Source organism: Panthera tigris, chromosome D1, assembly GCF_018350195.1.
Source record: "Panthera tigris isolate Pti1 chromosome D1, P.tigris_Pti1_mat1.1, whole genome shotgun sequence".
In the NCBI taxonomy this organism is placed as follows: domain Eukaryota; kingdom Metazoa; phylum Chordata; class Mammalia; order Carnivora; family Felidae; genus Panthera; species Panthera tigris.
Window position 1 is genome coordinate 106,998,417 of NC_056669.1, and position 18,088 is coordinate 107,016,504.

The following is an 18,088-nucleotide window of genomic DNA, read 5'->3' on the forward strand; positions in this document are numbered from 1 at the left end:
CGTGGGTCTGTGGGTGCAGGGAAACACGGGTGCGTGGAAGCATCAGGACGGGCCAGACGTAGCCTCACAGGTGGAGCCTCCTGGGGAGGTGGGGGGAGCCACTCAGCCCCGGAGCCCCAGCTATCGAGCTTCCCTCATCGCCAGCCAGCCACACGGATCTGGGAGGCTCGGAAGGCCAGGCAGCTGCCCCAAGCAGCGCAGGCCCCGCGGGAGCAGACACATCCATCTGCAAGGTCCCCAGCCTGGCGCTCAATCACTCTGCATTATTAATAGGCGATGAGTAACCGCCGGCTGCTGCAAAGCCAGGACGGGCAGGCACGAGGGAATCCCTGGGGATGGCACACGGCACAGCCTGCAGGCGCACGCTCCGAAGCCAGGCAAGGAGCAAAGAGCCAGCCCCAGCTCCTTCCCTGCTCCTGCCATCACGGCCCCCAGGCTTCAGGGCTGGCCCCCGCGGCCCGCCTCCACGCGGAGCCCTTCCCCGACTCAAACGTACACACGGTCCCGCGGCCCCCCTGCTCACTCCCGCGCTTACACGTGTGGAATCACCCGCAGAAGCCCCCCCACACACACACAGCACGGTCTCCCACTAACACCCCCTAAATGTCACACCAACATTTACACACAGCCGCACCCACACACCAACACACACCAGCTGCGTTTACACAGACACCCACATCAACACTCACCGGGACTGAGCCCAACCCAAACAGCGGAGCTTGGCAACAACTAGCCTGATTCACCCCTGCTGCACCTCCTCCTCTCATCCCCTCAACAGGGAAGGTAACCACCCTGTCAGAGGCCATGCAGGACAGGCACGGGGCACAGATCAGGGGAGATGGAGGGGAAGGAAGACAGTGTGAAACACAGTGTTAGTCAGAGCGGCAGAGTGGTGGGGGGGACTGGACGCTATCCCTCATGGGGGGAAAGACCATTCATGCCATGCAGATGTTGGGGGGGCAGACGGAACCACGAACCCTCAAGGCTGAGGAGTGAGGGAGGGGATGTCACCTCTTCCCTGGCAGCCAGCATGGGACAGCCCCCAATCTGGTACAAACTGCCGATCTGAAGGAGCTCTGGACTGGTCCCAGGCCGCTCTGCATCTCACAAGGCCATCCCCCCTCTGGGGGACTTGCCCAGCTGGCTGCCCCCGGAGGTCTCACTCCCAGCCCCCTCTCCCAACTCGAGGGGCCTGTCCGGGAGCTGACAGTGAGCAGAGAGCGTAGCATGTCATGGGATGGTGTTTTCCATGGATTTTCAGGAGACCAAGAAAGAAACTAAATCAAAGAGAAAAAAACGAGGGAGCGGGGTTGGGGGGGGATGGGGAAAGGAACAAAATAAAGCAATAGAAATAAGCAGCCTGGCATCGGGGCTGGTCTAACCAGAGCCGATGAACATGGGGCCTGCCCCCAGGTCTCTCTGGCCAGGAATCTGAATTCAGGAGTCGGGGTTATAGGGTTGGGACAGGCCAAATTCCTCAATTTCCATTTGCCTTTTGGATTTGAGTGGGGACCAAAAAAGAAAGAAAAGGGGAAAAAGGAAAACTAAAAGAGAGAGAAGCAAAATCTGAAGACTGTCCAGGACGCCAAAAACAATCAGAAGAGCAAAATAACCAAAACCAAACGGGGAAAGGAAACAAAAGAGGGAGAATCGAACAGCTAAAAAAACCCACGGCAAACCAAACGGTAAGACAATTAGAGTGATATCTACCAGATAATGCAGTTTGTTTACCATAGCGTGTCCAATTCCTGCGTGCTTCACCGGAGATATGGGGGAGGGGGTGGGAGGGGCCAAAAAAAAAAAAAAACAACAACAAAGACAACAACGAAAGAACAGAACGGAAAGAAAAGAAAAATAAAATGACCAACTGTGAAACTCAAGGAAGGAGGAAAAATATATAGCCATATATATTTGGTTGGTTGTTCAGACCCTCCCACCTTAGGCTGAGCAGAAGTATTTTTGCTTAAAGAAAATTAAATCATAATGGGAGGGAGAAATAAAACACACAAAAAAATCGAAGCCCTTCTTCTCCCAATCGCGCCCCCCTCCAGCCCCTCCTCTGGATTCCTCTGCCCCCCAACCCCTCCCGGAAGAGCCGGCTGCAGAGAAGGGGAACAGTTCAAGACCTTGGTTAGTAGAGAAGAAAACAACAAAAGAACTAGACCAGGAAAGCAAAGACTTAAAGATGGCCGACATTCCGCAATGAGACAGAAAGGTTAGTTTGGTTTTTCACTCATACCTCACCCCACCTGTCCCTGCCCATCCCTTGGTCCCCTGGGTTATAAGCGTGTTAGTAACACACACAGAGTCGGCAACGGGGTTTTCCAACAGAGGGTGAGAGAGGGAAGGCAGGGGGTTAAGAAGCAGACCCAATTATGCAGTATTAGTAAGTCCTTTCAGCTGAAATGTTAGGGAATTGAAGGGAAGGTTGGGGGCGGGGGGGGGGGGACAAGGGGTGTGAGAAAGGGATGGGCTATTGACTCGGGTAATGGACAATGGGTTGTTGGCTAACTGGTCAACCAGATGGCTTTCCAGAGAACTGGCCAACTGGCTGACCAGTGAGCGTGTTGAGTTAATGGGTTAACTGGTTGGTGATGGGCCAGCTGTCAGGCTGGGAGAAGAGTGGCCAATGCCCTAGAGAATCATCACAGGACTGGCTAGAATGAGAGGTCATTTCATTTGGAGGCAAAGGGAAGAGGTTCCCAAGGAGCAAGGGAAGGGATACAGGTGTGTGCTTTCTGTGGGAATGTAGGACAGGCAAACTGATTCAGGGAGTCATGGAGGGGAGGGGGCAGCTCCTCTTTTATTGGTTCTCTTCCGTGAGAAAAGAAGAGAGATAAGGGTCACCACCAGAAGAGGGAAAAGGAAACCTTGCCCTCCATGGGCTGGCACTGGGCTCACTTTCACGGCATACCTAATCCCAAACCCGCCTCCCTCTCCTCCCGCTCTCCCACTCATAGCTGACCCGTCCTTCCTGCCTAATTTGATTTTTCAGAGCCCATATTTCCCCCAAAGTTCCCCAGGTTCTTCAAACACCCCACCCCCATTCTCTGATGCTCCTCTGGGCAATCACCTCTCCTAGAATCAAGTACCCCCCACCACCGCGCCTGTAAGTCCCTGGAATTGGTTAACGTTTTCCCAGCAGCCCAGCCTCCTCCCATGCACACCCCATAGACCCCTGAGCCTCTCCTCCCCACAGCCAGCACTGAAAATCCATAACCCCCACACACCACACCAGAAAAAGGGACACAGAGGCCCACTTACCTCTAAAACCCCTTACTCCTCCCTAAGCTATAAGCTGGCCTCTTCTATCCCAGCCTCTAGAGTCCCCACCCCCATGTGGCTCTTCTCAAGGCCAAAGGCAAGGGCAACAGTCACCTTCAAAATCAACCCTGGTCTTTGTGGAGGCAATGTCAGTGGGACTTGAGGCAGCTGCACCGAGAGCATTGGAGATGATGGGACACCATTGTGTGATGTCCATTAAATACTAAACTGCACCCCTGAGAGTATGATTTCGAGAAGTCTTCTATGGACAGATCCATTAGTTACAGCATTATTATAACCAGTGGGCACAGGACTAACTCAGAGAGACAAGTAATAAGGGCCTCGTATCATGAAAAAAAAAAAAGAATTCAATATTTAGCAGCCAGAAGAAGGGCTGAATGACCAATACCAATTACTAGCAATACAGAAGCAGTTTCCCTAACAGGGAGGCAAGAGTCTCAGGTCAGGTGCAGTGACGGGTGCAAGAGGCTAACCCATAATACGAGAGTTAGCACAGCCGGGTAGTAGGACTGTCGTGAAGTGAAGAAGCCAACTAGTCAGGACAAGGACCGATTGGTTCCAGGGCAGCTAAACCAATCGCATCCAAAAAGACAAGAGTTTTCTGGTGTCACTGACTAGTCCGACCACGCAGGGGGAAAAAGTAGGGGTGTGGGGGGAGGGGTTGGGGGTACAATTCTAACTACTACTACTCGTTTTGAATGAAGACTGGCTGTGGAGACTCAAATAAGGGGGGAAAAAAGAACAGTTTTCAACTTTCTGGGACAACTTTAATATTTAACAAGCAGAACAGCAAATTAAGAAACGGGACTGAGAGGGAAGAGACGTGCGTTCAAAGCCCGGGACTTCCACTAATATGTCAAGACCATCCTGGCCTCCTCTGAAAAGCAGCAAGGTTGGAGTTGGCCGAGACGGGGCCGGGTGCAGAGCCCAGACCAAGGCGATCGTGGCCAAATTAACTAGAGTGGAGTTTGTGCTGGAAACCATTCCTGGTGGCCTGTGACATAGCACAAGCCGGTGCCTTCCCAAATGCCAGGACCTGGAATACGGAGGCTTCAGACTAGCAAATGAACGATAAAGGCTTTTCCCCACTCACAGAATGAGAGGGCTCCTGGAGTCCAGGAGCGTAAGAACGACAGTGCGTGAGGAAGGAAGGAAGCATCAAGTCATTAAGTCACAGAGGGGACAGGTCAGCCATAATAATATCCAGTGGTAATCTACCCCCCTTCTCCACTCTCAACTCTGCCCGTCGCTCCAGCCCCTCAAGAAAGCCAAGACCAGGATTATACACTCAAATCGCAAAAATCCGGATGAAGGCCATCTTCGTGGAGCTTGGGCAGGAGAAGCTCGGGACAGAGAAGAGGCGCTCGCTCTGTTCAGGGCTCGAGGGGGCCCATTTTTCAGAGAGACGAGCAGAACACTCAGACGGTCTCAAGAGTTGGGAACATCCAAGAAGGGCAGATCCACAAGACAAATCACATAGTAGAGCCGCCTTTGTATTTCACACCAATTACAGCGGCCGGGCTCTCCTTGGGAGGCAGAGAGATGGGCGCGGCTGCAAAGTCAGACAGACTTTCCAATTCTACCGCTTCCTAACTGGATAACGTTGGGCAAGTTCTGTAACCTGCTGAGTCTCGACTTGCTCACTGATAAGAATGGGAATATGGGGGGGGGGGGGGCGCCCGGGTGGCTCAGGTCATGATCTGGCAGTTTGCGAGTTCGAGCCCCGCGTCGGGCTCTGTGCTGACAGCTCAGAGCCTGGAGCCGGCTTCATATTCTGTATTTCCTTCTCTCTCTGCCCCTCCCCCGCTCATGCTCTGTCTCAAAAATAAATAAACATGGGGGCGCCTGCGTGGCTCAGTCGGTTAAGCGACTGACTTCAGCTCAGGTCATGATCTCTCAGTTCGTGAGTTCCAGCCCCACGTCAGGCTCTGTGCTGACAGCTTGGAGCCTGGAGCCTGTTTCACATTCTGTGTCTCCCTCTCTCTCTGCCCCTCCCCCTTCATGCTCTGTCTCTCAAAAATGAATACACATTAAAAAAAATTTTTTTTTTAAAAAGAGAGAGAGAAGAAATGAATGCAATATGGAGCACACGGAAGGAATACGATCCTTCTAACCCTATCAAGGGCTAGAACGCAGGGTCTCCTAAGGGGGCCCGAGGGGGCATGCCATCCTTGGTTAGGAACCACTGTTCTAGAGACAACAGGACCCAGTAAATTATTCTTAGAAGCCCTGAAAAACGGGCAGGGGCTCCAAGGGCCTGGTGAGGAAGTACTCAGCCGCAGGCTAGACCTTGAGTGAGGATGATGAATCCAGACCACAGCCCCGAGGCTGACCTTCCCGGTGATGGTCACAAGGGCCGAAACAGAATGGCACCTCGCGTTTATGGGTGTGGACTAGAGTCCAACAAATCCCTCCAGAAACCCTTCCTCAAGAGTGCTCTCAATCAAAGCCTTCAAGCGGACACCCTCTTTGGCCCTGAAGGCCTGTGTTCAGGTCACCATGACCGGGCTCTGCTCTGACTCATCGTACAAGAGGCCAGAAGGAAGTGGTTCCCAGCAGTTCCCAGCTTGAGCCCTCAACTCTGGGAGCCCCACAAGGAGGACACCACGGGTCGCTGTCCACGCTCGGTGCTGCCGAGGCCAGGCTTCATCCCCTCTGGGTGGCTTTCCTGCCGCCCCCGGAGCCGCAGACCTTCCCCTCCTCTTGGTGTTCCGCAAGGTCCTAGAATTTTTCAGGACCCTGCTGCTCAGCGGGCGCGCGCACGAGCTTTGCTCTGCTAACTTTTAACAGACTCATCCTGACTCCTCGAGAGCAGAGCTGGGAGAGAAGAGACTGTCTTTTCTCCCCCTCTTTTCCCCGCTGGTTTGTCAGCAGTGACAGCACCCGTCCAGCGGAGGGAAAACCAGCAAGGGGCACAGAAGCAAACCCCCCCCCCCGCCCTCTCCCGCAAGTATGACAGGTGGGCACGACGCACTCGGGTTTGCTCAGATAACAGTGACAACACAGGACAGCCCTCTGACGGGATCGGAGAACAATGTGACAAGAAGAGAGAGAGACTGCACCGAGGAGGGTCCCCCCCGCCCCCAGGCAGGGGGGGCACGGAGAATAGGCACGTGGAGAGGAGCCCACGACAGGTGGCAGCAGGCAGGGTTAGTCCCAGAGTCCTCCCGGCAGGGGGGAAGGCACTAAATGAGGAGGATTCCCCATTAGATCATCACCCACTGGGGGTGGAGAACAGGTAGGAAGTGTGACAGCAGCCAGAATCCCGACTCCCATCAAGGAGCCTTTCGATGGGGGGAAGGGGAAGGGGAGGAGGAGGAGGAGGACGACGACGACGACAGCGAGGACCAAGACAAGGAGAGAGAGTGGAGAGCCAGAACGAGGCAGTAGAGGGAAGGAGAAGGCCTAACCCGGCAGCAGCCGTGCCTCCGGGGACAGAGACGTTCCACGTTGCTGGTGGCACTCAGCCTGCTGGCAATGCAGCTGGAAGACACTTCCCTGCCACAGGCTGTGAGACAAAGTGGTGAACCCGAGAGAAACGGACCGGCGGGAGGCTGGCCCCCTGGGCCCTGCCTGAGCGAACAGAGAAAGGAGCCAGGAGGTAGAGACAGGTACCACCTGGATACACAGGGACCCCTCAACAAGGGTCTGGCTTGGACTCTGCTCGAGGCAGGAGCTTGTCAGGGCTGGAAACAAGCTGGGCCGGGGCTGGGGCGGGGGGGGAGGGTCACTGCCAAGGCCAGAGACATGGCCTCACCTGCTCTAGCCTCCCTGGGCCTTAGAAATGGTGGAGAGGCCGCTACTCAGAGGACAGAACTGAGGCCCTCGCCAAGCGGCCAGTCTAGGAGCGGGGGCTGAGGAGACACCGCGGAGAAGAGTCTCGTCCCTCCTGCAAGAGGCTGACCCGAGGGTCCCGTCCAGGCTCCTGCAAGGGGCCTGGGAGCCACGGCAAGATAGCCACGGATTGCTGGGGCAGCCAGGTAGGGAGAGGAGAAAGGGGCGTGCTGCCCAGAGTGAGGTGGGGCTGAGTGTGTGCTCCCTCACGCCTGCTGCACCTCTGCCTCGCCACCACACCCCTGCCTCTGCCCTGGAAAGGTCCCGCCTGAGGGCAAGCCACACCCTGTCCCTACACTACCCCAGGCTTTCATCTGAGCCTTGCTGCCCTAGAGTCAGGATACCCACAGCTACTCAGCCAATCCAAAAGGCCCTCTTGCCAGGTCACCTGACTTCTCAGCCCCCAGCCCTTGAAACCCTAGTCACCACACCGGTGTGAGCCAGACCCTTCCTCTTCCCTCAGGCTCCTGCCCCACGGCAGCTCTGCGGCGTCCCCTGAACTTGGCTTCCTGGTGCCTGCATCCTGCCCGCTGCCCCCGCACTCCCAGGCCCTCACAGCCCAAGCCTTGAACTTCTCCAGAACCACACCTGGCTGCCGGGCCCCCGACGACCCCGTGCCAGGCTGCCCTCTGTCCCCACCCCCGTTGGGCCCCTGACACAGCCGGCCCCCGGCCTTCTTCTTGCTCCCCCTACCTGGCGCAGGTTTCGGGTGACCCGGACGTCGTGCCAGGCGTTGTCGTTGAACTTGCCGTTGACAGGTTCCACAAGGGCCTCGAAGGCTCCTGAGCCCAGGTTGATGACCAGCCAGACGGCCCCGGACTTGAGGGACAGGTTGACATAGTCGGCCGACTTGCCCGTGTGCAACATCAGCCCGTTGCGCTGCAGGGTGCGGAAGGCCAGCGTAATCTCGTCCGTGCTGCTCTGGATGGGGTTGTGGGACAGGTCGTAGCAGAAGAACTCGTTTCCTTTGAAGGTCGCCACAAATTCCTCCTTGCCTGGACGCCGTGGCGTGGGGAAACGGGAGAGGCTGAGTGGGGTGGGGCACGCCAGACCGCCCCCTGCCCCTCCGGCAGCCCTGGCGCGGGCGTCAGGCCCTCTTCCCCCCACCCCTTCGCAGCCTGCCCACCCTCCTCTCTGCACCCGGCCGTCTTTCCTGTCAGAAAGCAACTTCCCCGTGTCCATTTCCAAAGCGGGAGGCTGCTAAATGGCTCTCATGCTGACAGCTGACAATTCAGCTGCCACGGGGCAGGCAAAGCAGACGTTCTCGCTGTCTCCTCCCTGGCCCACTCTCCGTCCCCTCCGTGGTTTTAACAAAGGGATGTGGAAGAGAAAAGAGGGGCGCCTCCCGACTTCCCCCTGGAGCGCCTCCCCTGTTGGGGGGGGCACCGAGGGTCTCCTGAGTGCAGCCCACCTCCCACTCCTGCCTCCTGTCTGGTGAAGGTCATTCTCAGTGCCCCCGGGACAGTTGCAGGCCTCACGTGGGGGATGGGACCGGCAGGCCAGTTGGGCAACAGGGAGCAGAAAAGGAGGACAGGGAAGCGGTGGGGTGGGGTAAGGCATTGGGAAGACACACGGGAAGGGGATGCACGTGACAGCGATGTGCACCAGGCAGCAGTGGGCCACCGGGTGTGGCTGGTTCCGACGGCCAGGCCATCGTGCCGGTTATCTTCCCCAGCCCCGTGTTCTAGTCCAGCCTGAGAGGGCGGTGCAGACAGGCCCGAGGCGGGAGCCTCTGAGGTCCCAGAGGGCAGGGGTGGGAGCACTGAGCGCCAGCAGGTGGCTAGGGTTTGTGCACGCGTGCGTGCATGTGTGTGTACGCGTGTGCCCATCAGCACCCCGCACGGGGCTCCCTCCGCGGGCACTTGCCAAGCAGAAGCAACGTGACCGAAAGGGCCTTAGGGATTTGTAGCGTTCGGTAAGCGGGTGACGAGTGACAGGACAGCAACAGCCTGTGGAGGAAAGCTGGGGTCGTAGCCCGACAACTTCACCAGCTAGAGCACACAAAGCGGGACGAGAAGGGGACACGGGCCGAGGGCAGAGCAGAGGACCTGGACCACAACAGCGACTCACTTGTCCCCAACAGACAGCAGCACGGTGATGGCTCGTCCCGCTCACCGCACAGCGTGGGTGCACATGAGGACTGCCCGCACAAAGTCTCTATGGAGCGCGGGGGCTCTCAGTACAGGCCCCCAGGCCCAGGAAGGAGCAGGGTGCAAGGCCGGGGCGCACGCACAGCCCTCAGAAGACACCTGCCCTCCCGTGAGCCAGGCCACGGTGGCAAGCGCCACGTGTGGAAGCCGCGGCTCCCCGGGTGCACTCTCTGCGGATGCCCTTCCCCAGCACACAACAGCCCCGCTTCTCTCCCTCCGGGCAGCCTGCCCGGAGGCTGTCCTCACTGCCTCCGGATGCCAAGGCACCAGCTGCTGCCCCAGAGCCTGGCACCGCGCTCGCTGCAGCTGGCAAGGCCCGGTTTCCTGAGGCCACGGGGCAGCGAGGCCGGTGGGGGCACGGGCAGAACCCCGCTCTGCCTACCTTCGGGCTCCAGCAAGAAGGGCCAGGAAGCAAAAGGGAATCAAGCAGAGACAGCAAGGGCCAGTGAGGAAGAAGGGCGATGCAGAGGGAGGCCACGGAGAGGGGGAAGGATGGCCGCTGGGGACAGAAGGGAAATGGGAGCCGGCTCGGAGCACCGAGGGACCAAGAGGTGGTGGAGAGGAGAAGTCTGGTTAAAGACAAGGAGCAAGCCTGGAGGGGACAGGAAGGAAGAGGGCCAGCAAGGAAAGGGGGACAGGGACCTCTAGGGAATGGAAGCCAAGGCTTTCTCAAGGCCTGGCCGTTTCCATAGCAACCAGGCCTGCTGCCCAGGCACCGGCAGAGCCAGGGGGCCGGAGGACCAGAGAAAGGAACATGTTTGACCTTGGCTTTGCCACATGTCCTAGTCCCTCCCAGAAGCCAGGCCTCCTCTCCCATTCCCTCACCTTTGCGGCAAAGGAACAAACGATCATTCGAAGGAGAGTCAAACGGAAAGAAAGAATAGAACAATCACGTGAAGAAGTGATTGGGACAGAACAAAAGAGACCAGAGAGGAGGGCCAGGGGCTGGACCACAGCTGCCAAGGCGAAATGAAGAAACGAGGCCATCCCTTGATTCCTCTGGGCTCTGCCTCGGATCTCCTAGGAGAGGAGGCAAAGCCAGTCGCGGAGCCGCAGTCTACGCGTTCTCCCATTCCCGTTGCCGTCAGAGACCCGGATGGGCCCAAAGACAGAAAGAGGCTTGGAGCAGCCAGAGACAGAGGGAAAGAATTTGAGGAGAGGGATAGACAAGAGCGAAGGTGAACAGGACAGCCCAAAGATGGCGGGAAGGACAGAGACAGACCCTGAAGGGGGAGGAGGGCAGCAGGACTTCAAGGGATCGCTGGAGGGGGGGTGGGGGACACTCGCGGTAAGGATTGGGGGACTGCCCTGCCCCAGGGCGCTCAGAGGAGCCAGACCCAAAGCACCAGGGGGCGCTCTCCCCCACCATCCCACGCACACCACCCAGGGAACTACAACTCCCGGCAGCACTAGAGAAACAATCGCAGCGCCCCCTACCCTCCACCGCCCCCTCTTGCACAGGAAGGGGGGGATCAGGGCTGACACTTGTTCACCTCCCATGGTCAGGGACTACGGAGCCCAAGTGCCCCCAGCCAAGCTGAATGTGGCCAGAAACCAGTTGTTGTGGTCCTGGACTTCTAAGAGCCATGAGGACCAGAGCAGCTGCCTCATTTCCAGGCCCGGCTCGGAGCCCTCCTCTGGGAAGGTCTCCAGCCCCCTTCTGCCCCTCCCTACTCTCCAGCACTACAGCTGTCTGTTCTGCTCATTTGGCACTTACTGCCTAGTAACATCTTGTACTGCTCCCTTGAGAGGAAGTGTGATGTGAGAAAAAAGGCCTGGGCACTAATGCTGCCTCTTCCACCAGCTTGGTGACCTTGACCAAAAGGCGGATCTCTAAGCCGCAGCTCTCTCCTCTGGACAAAGGAGCTAACCACCGACCTACCTCGCGGGCTGCTGTGGCATCTAGAAAGAGAACAGATGGAATGAAGCTTCATAAACTATAAACTATTCGACTAACAAATGACTCCTGCACTGGTAACTTTCTGCGTGTGTGTGTGTGTGTGTGTGTGTGTATGTGTGTGTGTGTGTTTGTGCGCACGCGCGCTGCCTCTTACTCTCGAGACCAATGAATAAATTAACTCCCCTGGACAAAGTCTGCACTTTTCCTACACCTTGCATGTACCACACTTTCTTGTAGCCATTCGTTGGAATGTCAGTGAGCCCCTTGAGAACAGAGACCATTCACCCATCGAAAATAAATTTGCCAAGCACATGCCTACACATGTGCCGGGAGCTGTGTGGAAGCACCGGGGAGGGTGTCCAAATGAAAACACCCAATCGCTGTCCCCAGGGAGCTCAGTCGGCTGGGAGAGGCAAACAGGTGAAGTGACAGTTAGGAGGCAGGGTGGCGAGCGATAAAACGGATGTGTGGACCAAGGGGACACCGAGCGGTGTCTGGGTTTGCTTGGGGAGTTCAGGGGAGACTTCCAGTGTGGATGGCCTGGCTGCTTTGTCAAGAGTCGGCTGAAAGAGATACCAGATAGTTGGGGAAGAAAGCAGGGATGGCAGAAATCCAGGCCGACAGAACGGCACGTACCACAGAACGCGGGCGGGATTCGATAGCCCCAGGGCTTGGCACCCGCGGGAGCCCCTTGACGGTGGCTAACTGCCCATAAACTACCTAGGAAAGAGACTCCAAGAGAGGCAGGCTCGGGGAGAAAAAGGAGCTTAAAACCCATAGCCCTGACACAGGCTAAAAGGCCCCGTGCTGGTCTCAGAGGGTTGGCGAGCGTCCGTTTCTGCATCTGTAAACCAAGGGCAATGAGCCCTTCCGCAGAAGGTTGTGAAGGCTCACTTAGGTGACCCGTGCATAAGACGAATGCCACATCTCCTAACCAGAATCCCCCTGGGCGGGCCCCTAGCAGGCTTCCAGAACTTGAGGGTTCAACGGAGGGTGTACCCTGCCTCCCCGTCGTTCTACCAGACAAACAGGTACTTTCTAGGGACGGGCCTGAACAACTGCCACAAAAAGACATCTCTTTGTCCTCGAAAAAGGTCATTAGGACGGCCGGGATTTGGGGGGAAAGTGAAGGTTTGTGGTCCTTTACACCAGAGAGGCAGGCCCAGCAGTCTTCGTGGACCTCAGACGCGGTACAAAGGGACACGCTGGTGTTGACTCAGCTGCCCCACCCCCCACCCCAACGCCAGGAAGTGCAGTTCTGCAAGGGGCGAGGCTCTCTGGGGACCGGAGGGTCACTGACCTTTCGTTGGCTGGTGCACATCGCCGGCTCCTCCTCTCCCGGCCCCCCCCTCGGAGAACAGTAAGGACCCTACTGGAGAAGCAGAATTGGGGAGTCAGGCATGGGGGGGGCTACCCAGCCAGTCCCACCCCAGCCTCGAGGTGATGGAGGGCCCTCTCCGGGGCTGAGGTCCTGCTTGGAGGTACCGGTGGGGCAGGGGTGCTGCTCTGGGGACTCACTTGCCTCGGGGCCTCTAGGGAAGGAGCCAGATGACAAACCGAATCAGCCCCACAGACCCCTGAGACCCACAGCCACCAACGTCTGCCCTTTGCCCAGGGGTAGAAAGACCACGGGGAGGGAAGAGTGTCCATTGTCGGTTCCGGTTCAGGAGCTCCTTCGTCCCAAGAACGTGCAAACAGGCCAGCCCTCAGGACTGTGCAGGCCCCGGCCTCCACCTCCAGCCTCTCCCTGCCTCTCCCTGCCTCTCCTCCCCACTCCACATCTTTGCTCATCGCGCTTCCTCTGCAGAGACTGAGCTGTGGCTCTTCAACTCCTGCAAAAGCCTGACACAGGCTCCCCTCCACCAGAACCTTCTGGATTCACACGCCGAAGACCTCTTGTGTCCTCTGTCCATCCTCAAGGCTAACCTGGCTTTTGGTCTACACCTGGCTCTCTTACTCGTGAGTGTTTTTAATGTCACCTCTGTCTCCTTCTTTGCCGACCAGGTCATGGGGCTTCCCAGGGGCAGGGCCACCATTTGTTTGCTCTTTGTCCCTTGAAATCGTGTCTACAGCAGGGCTATGCACACCGAAAGGGGTTCTGCCTGGCTGGACTCATCACATGCATGGGGAAGGCCTTTCTCAGGGATGGCTTCCCACTTCCCCCCATGGGCTCGTCAACCCCTGGGCCTCCTCTCCAAAGGCCCCTGCGGGCATGTCACCGCATCTGGGTTCCAGGCTGGCTCGCGCTCTCTACCCACCCCTGCCAGTGACTACTGCACTCAGCGTCTGGCTCCCAGGTGTCCACGCCTATTGCCAGACCCCACAGAATGCCTTCTGGAGGGGCACTCAAGAATGGAGTTGAAAAGTCCGTGTCTGAGCCCCCATTCCACCTCAATCCCAAATCCCCAGAACTAAAAGCTAGAATAACACCTGAGCCGTGGGCCCTTCAGGGGCGGGGGCGGGGTTCTGGATCCTCCAGGTCTTTCTCTATGACAAAGGTGAGCCACAGCCAGCACCCCCAGAGCCAGGCCTTGAGAGGCAAGAAGGATGTGAGCGAACCGACCAGGTCCTGACCACCCCCTTGGGATGTCTCCGTTCTCCACAGTTGTTGCCATAATTTCACATCCCTGTAAGAATCTCAGGCTCCTACCTTCCCAGACTTAAATCCAACCCCAATTCCAGATCTGAGTCTCTCCCTATGGCCCAGTCTTCATCCTGCAGGCCTCTCCCACCTGCAGGCTACAGACCCCATATGGAAGATGAGGCCTCACAGAGCTCTGCCCTCGGCATGGGGAGCGGTGCAAAAGGGTCTAGAATTCCTGAGCTCAAGAATCAATGACGAGGACACCCGGGAGGGGTCAGCACTGGGAGGACGGCAGTCAGGACCCCTGGGCTGTCAGGTTTGCTTAACAAAGCTTGTTGCTTTTTAAAGATGCTTTTTAAAGATGGGAGGGACTTGGTTGAAGGGAGGCTAAAAATAAAGAAGCAGCCCCAGTGGCACCACCACCTAAAGGCCACATAATCACTAATAAGTCACCTCATCTCTCTGGGCCTGAATGTCCTCATCTGTCAAACAGAGTCAAGAGATGTGGGTGAGGGTGGATGGTGGGACAGCTGTGGGAGAGGGGACACCCTGCCCCTCCATTTCCCCTGCCTCTTCCCTCCTCACTGCCACCGTGGAGAGAGGGGACATCCCCGCAGCAGCAGGGCGAGGCCAGGGAGGCTGCCTACGATTGGCTTTCTCCGGCCCATGCTTTTTCTCTTTTATTTGGGTCCGCAGAAAAGAAAGAATGACCAGAATGAGTGGAAGGAAATAAAACACCACCATGAGAAGGAAAAAAGAAGATACACCACCAGGAAAACGCAAAAAGGTGAGGCGACTTGAGACAACGGCAGGAGTTGAAACATCTCTTGATGTCAGAAACCAAGGCGCGATGAGGGTGGATGGAGCGCATCAGGGAAGGTGGGGGGAGGGGAGAGCACAGACGGGGGGGTGGGGCCGGCCCCCCCCCCGCCCCCACCCCAGCACCCGGGGGAACATAACATAAAGACGTGACAGAGGAAGCAGGTAGGAAAGGCAGGAAGGAGGCAGGACAGGTGGAGGCCGGGGAAGGAGAACAGGGGGAGGAACAGAAAATCCAGGCGCAGGTTGGGGGCAATCCAATCCAATCCAATCCAAACCAGAACTTCAAACCATACCTTCGCTGTTTAACGTCAGGTGAGCCGGACCTTGGAAAGGGGAAGGAGAGAAAGAAAGAAAGGAAAAAAAAAAAAAAAAAGAAGAAGAAGAAGAAGAAAAAAGAAAGAAGAGGGGAAAGAAACAAAGAAAACACAAGTCATCAAAATCAGCCAGAGAGAGGGGAGAAAAAAGCTTTTGCTGCCACAATTTAAAAACCCTTTTTAACTTGTGACAGACATCGGGGGGAAAGCCCTCAGCCCGGAAGCTGAGGAGAGGGGCCCGATGCCGGAAACAGAGGGTGGAGGGCACGAGGGGCGGGGAGAGAGAGACAGAGAGAGAGAGAGAGAGAGAGAAGGGGGCACCAGAGAAGGTGATGGGGTACAGGCAGAACCGGAGGGGGTGGGGGGGGTCCAGGCAGGGAGTCACTGCAAGGGGGGGGGGAGAGGAGATTTGGTTTCTTTTTTTTCTTCTTGCCGGAAAAAAAAAAAGGAAAAGGAGGAGAAGCATGAGGCTGGGAGGGTTGCTTTTTCCTTTTTCTTTTTTTCTTTTTTTTTTTTCTTCCGGGAGGCGGAGAGAAAAAAAAACAGTCAACGAGAAAAAACGATTCGGATGGAGGAGAAAAGAAAACACGACACAAAAATCAAAGCCACCTGGAGAGAGAGAGAGTGTCCTGTTAGCGTGGGATTAAGTGGGCAGGGAGGACCTCCAACCCCACCCCCACCCCATGCCCTTACCCCTGTGAGCCTGGCAGAGAAGGTGGGCTGGGCTGTGTGGAGCCTGGGCCTCGGAGGAATCTCCCCCCACAGGGGCTTTGGAAAGGCATCTGTCCAGGTCCAGAACTCCCAGCTGCCCCCCCCCCCCAAAATCTCCATATGGATTGCTGTGTTCCTGGATTCTACGAGGAAAGCGAGGCTCGGCTGGGGAGGACAGAGTTGGAGCAGAAGCAGATAGGAGAAAGGGAGATGTTGAAGTAAAGATGGGGAGCTCAGATCCTTCCATAAGGAGGACCAGGAGACTAGGGCCAGCGCTCTGGGACAGCAAGAACCAAAGAGGCCAGCCGAGGCCCACGGGCAGGAGGTCCAGCTCTCTGAGAGGTCAAGTTGACTCTACGGACCCCCTTTCTCCGGCCCGGCCCCCTCTGAGATGAGCCAAAAGCTGAATTTTGAAAATGGAAAACAGAAGCCTTATATTCAAGTCCGAGGGCAAGACGGGCTGGGGTTTTTTTCCAGGGTTACCTTGGCCCTTTGAAAAAGCCTGGTCTAGCCCTGATCCGGGCCTTCCTAAACCTTAGGGGGAAAGACTCTGGCCCATTGGACCAGCACCCTAGGCCCCAGAGAACACCGGCCACGGAAAGCCCTATCTATGCCAGCGAGGCTGGAAGCACCAGGTCCCACAGCAAAGCTGAGGACTCCCCCCCACCCTGCATCCCAGGTATCTAGCCAGAAGGGTGGGGGAGGAACAGCCCTTGAAAAGCATCCCAGTGCTGTGCAATGGTGGCCTTAGGGACAAAAGGCCAGGCCAGGGTGGTATGATCGAGGTAGAGAACTCCAGGTTCCTCTGAGATGAAGCTGAGCCCAGGATGTCTCTGCTCCAAGAGGAAAGGCAGCCAGGAGGTTGGGAAGGGGGTGGCCCGTGGTCAAAGGCCTGGCCCCTGCAGAAGACGTGGGCAGAGGCTCACAGTGCCCCCTTCTCCTCTCTTGGGGGAAAGGCCGGGGTCCCTCCCCACCTCTGCGGTTAGGCCAGTTGGGGGAGGGGCCGCAGCTGCGGAAGGCAAGGACCAAGCATTTGGACTCAGTCGCATTCCTTGCTCTGAATGCCCCCCTCCCCCGCCACAAACTTTCCCCAAGATCTACCCGCATCTACCCATAAATCCAGGAGCGACACCCAGAGCCTTAAACCTTCAGCCAGCTCTTCCTGGCAGAAATAACCTTGCCTGCAGGCTCCCATCCTTGGAAATCGAGGCGCGGGAGCTGGGTGCCCTATGACTGGCCCTCTGTCCCCCGCGGGCTTGTGCTACTGCTCATAGGGGGCAGGGAGGGGGTGGGGAGGGAGCCACATCTCTCCCCTGGCAGACCCTTCCACTGCCCAGCTCCTAGGCAGCCTCATTAGCATGCAGCACTCTCCCTCTGTCACCACGGCAACCAGCTGCTCAGCTCCCTCAGGCGTGACAGCACCAGCCATGTTGGTGAAGGGGAGGCCGGTTCCCTGCCCGGGCTCCCCACGGCTCAGCCCAGCCCGGCCTGAGGGTGCTCTCCCTGACGCCTACTGCCACTCCCTTGGACCCCCCGCCTCGGTCCCCCAGGCCTGAAATCCCTGCTCCTTCCTCCTGCCCAGCCCGCCTGGGTAAGCCCCTCCCCACATCCACCTGTGGCGTCAGCCCCTCCTCCCACCCCTGGAGAAGAGGCTGGCAGTGACGGATGGCATTACCAAGGGTCCTTTCCTAGGGCACTTTATCTGGCTGCTTCTGCGTCCTCTCTCCCCGCTACAGGAGGCTGGGGAGAAAGGAGGAGGGGCAGCCAGGCTCCCCCAAAAGGAGCTGCTGTCAGGGGCTGGGGAGCAGCCCCAGCCCTGTGACTGGGTTCCTAGGAGAAAGCTAGGCCTGAGGCACAGCGCTGGGGGTCGGGAAAAGAGGGTGAAGCCACGGGGGACCCCAAGATCTGAACTGCAACATCCAGAGCACTGTGCCACAGAGGAGGTCCCAGCCCCGCCCCCCGAAACCACACCTCCCCACTCAGTCTCCTCCTTACTCTCCTACCAGAAGCCCAAGAGGACCAGCGGGAAGAGGCTTACAGGGGACAAGATCGAGAGACACACAAGCAGACACGTCACAGAGAGACACACAGATGCACCACACCTCCAGGTGTACACACACGCGTGCACGCGCGCGTGTGGGCACGTGCTGCGCACCTCCAAACCAGCAGGCCACCGTGCTGCCCCCAAGATACGGCTCAGCGGTGTCCAAAGGGTCTCGTTCCCCACCCGTCCCCAAAACCCAGCTTCCCTTCTTGTCCCTGTTGGTCCTGCATGCTTGGAAGAGAACCATTCCCTTTTCTGTCCCCTCCTGGCTCCGTCACCTCTCCCCGGCAGCCCTCCTGCTTTCTTCCAGGGCCTGGTTGTTTTCCCCTTCCCAGTTCTCTCCCTTCTGCCCCTCCTTCCGCTTCCGCTTCCTCTTCCTGCCTCTACTTACCTCCTCCTTCCTCCCATCTCTCTGTCCCCTTCTTCCTCCCCACAAGCCTCTCC

At 57.6% G+C, this 18,088-nt stretch overlaps 1 protein-coding gene across 1 annotated transcript in view; it reads right to left on the minus strand.

Annotated features, from left to right (window-relative positions):
- The window catches only part of NRXN2 (neurexin 2), a 79,753-nt gene extending 64,113 nt beyond the window's left edge, over positions 1-15,640 (minus strand). The window contains exons 1-4 of the mRNA XM_042958364.1: positions 15,583-15,640; positions 14,869-14,898; positions 12,470-12,538; positions 7,813-8,114 (exon numbers count right to left, since the gene is read on the minus strand). Of these exons, the coding sequence (XP_042814298.1) occupies positions 7,813-7,986 (174 nt within the window). The 5' untranslated portion in view covers positions 7,987-8,114; positions 12,470-12,538; positions 14,869-14,898; positions 15,583-15,640. The remainder of the gene's footprint in view (positions 1-7,812; positions 8,115-12,469; positions 12,539-14,868; positions 14,899-15,582) is intronic.
- Positions 15,641-18,088: the final 2,448 nt, after the last annotated feature.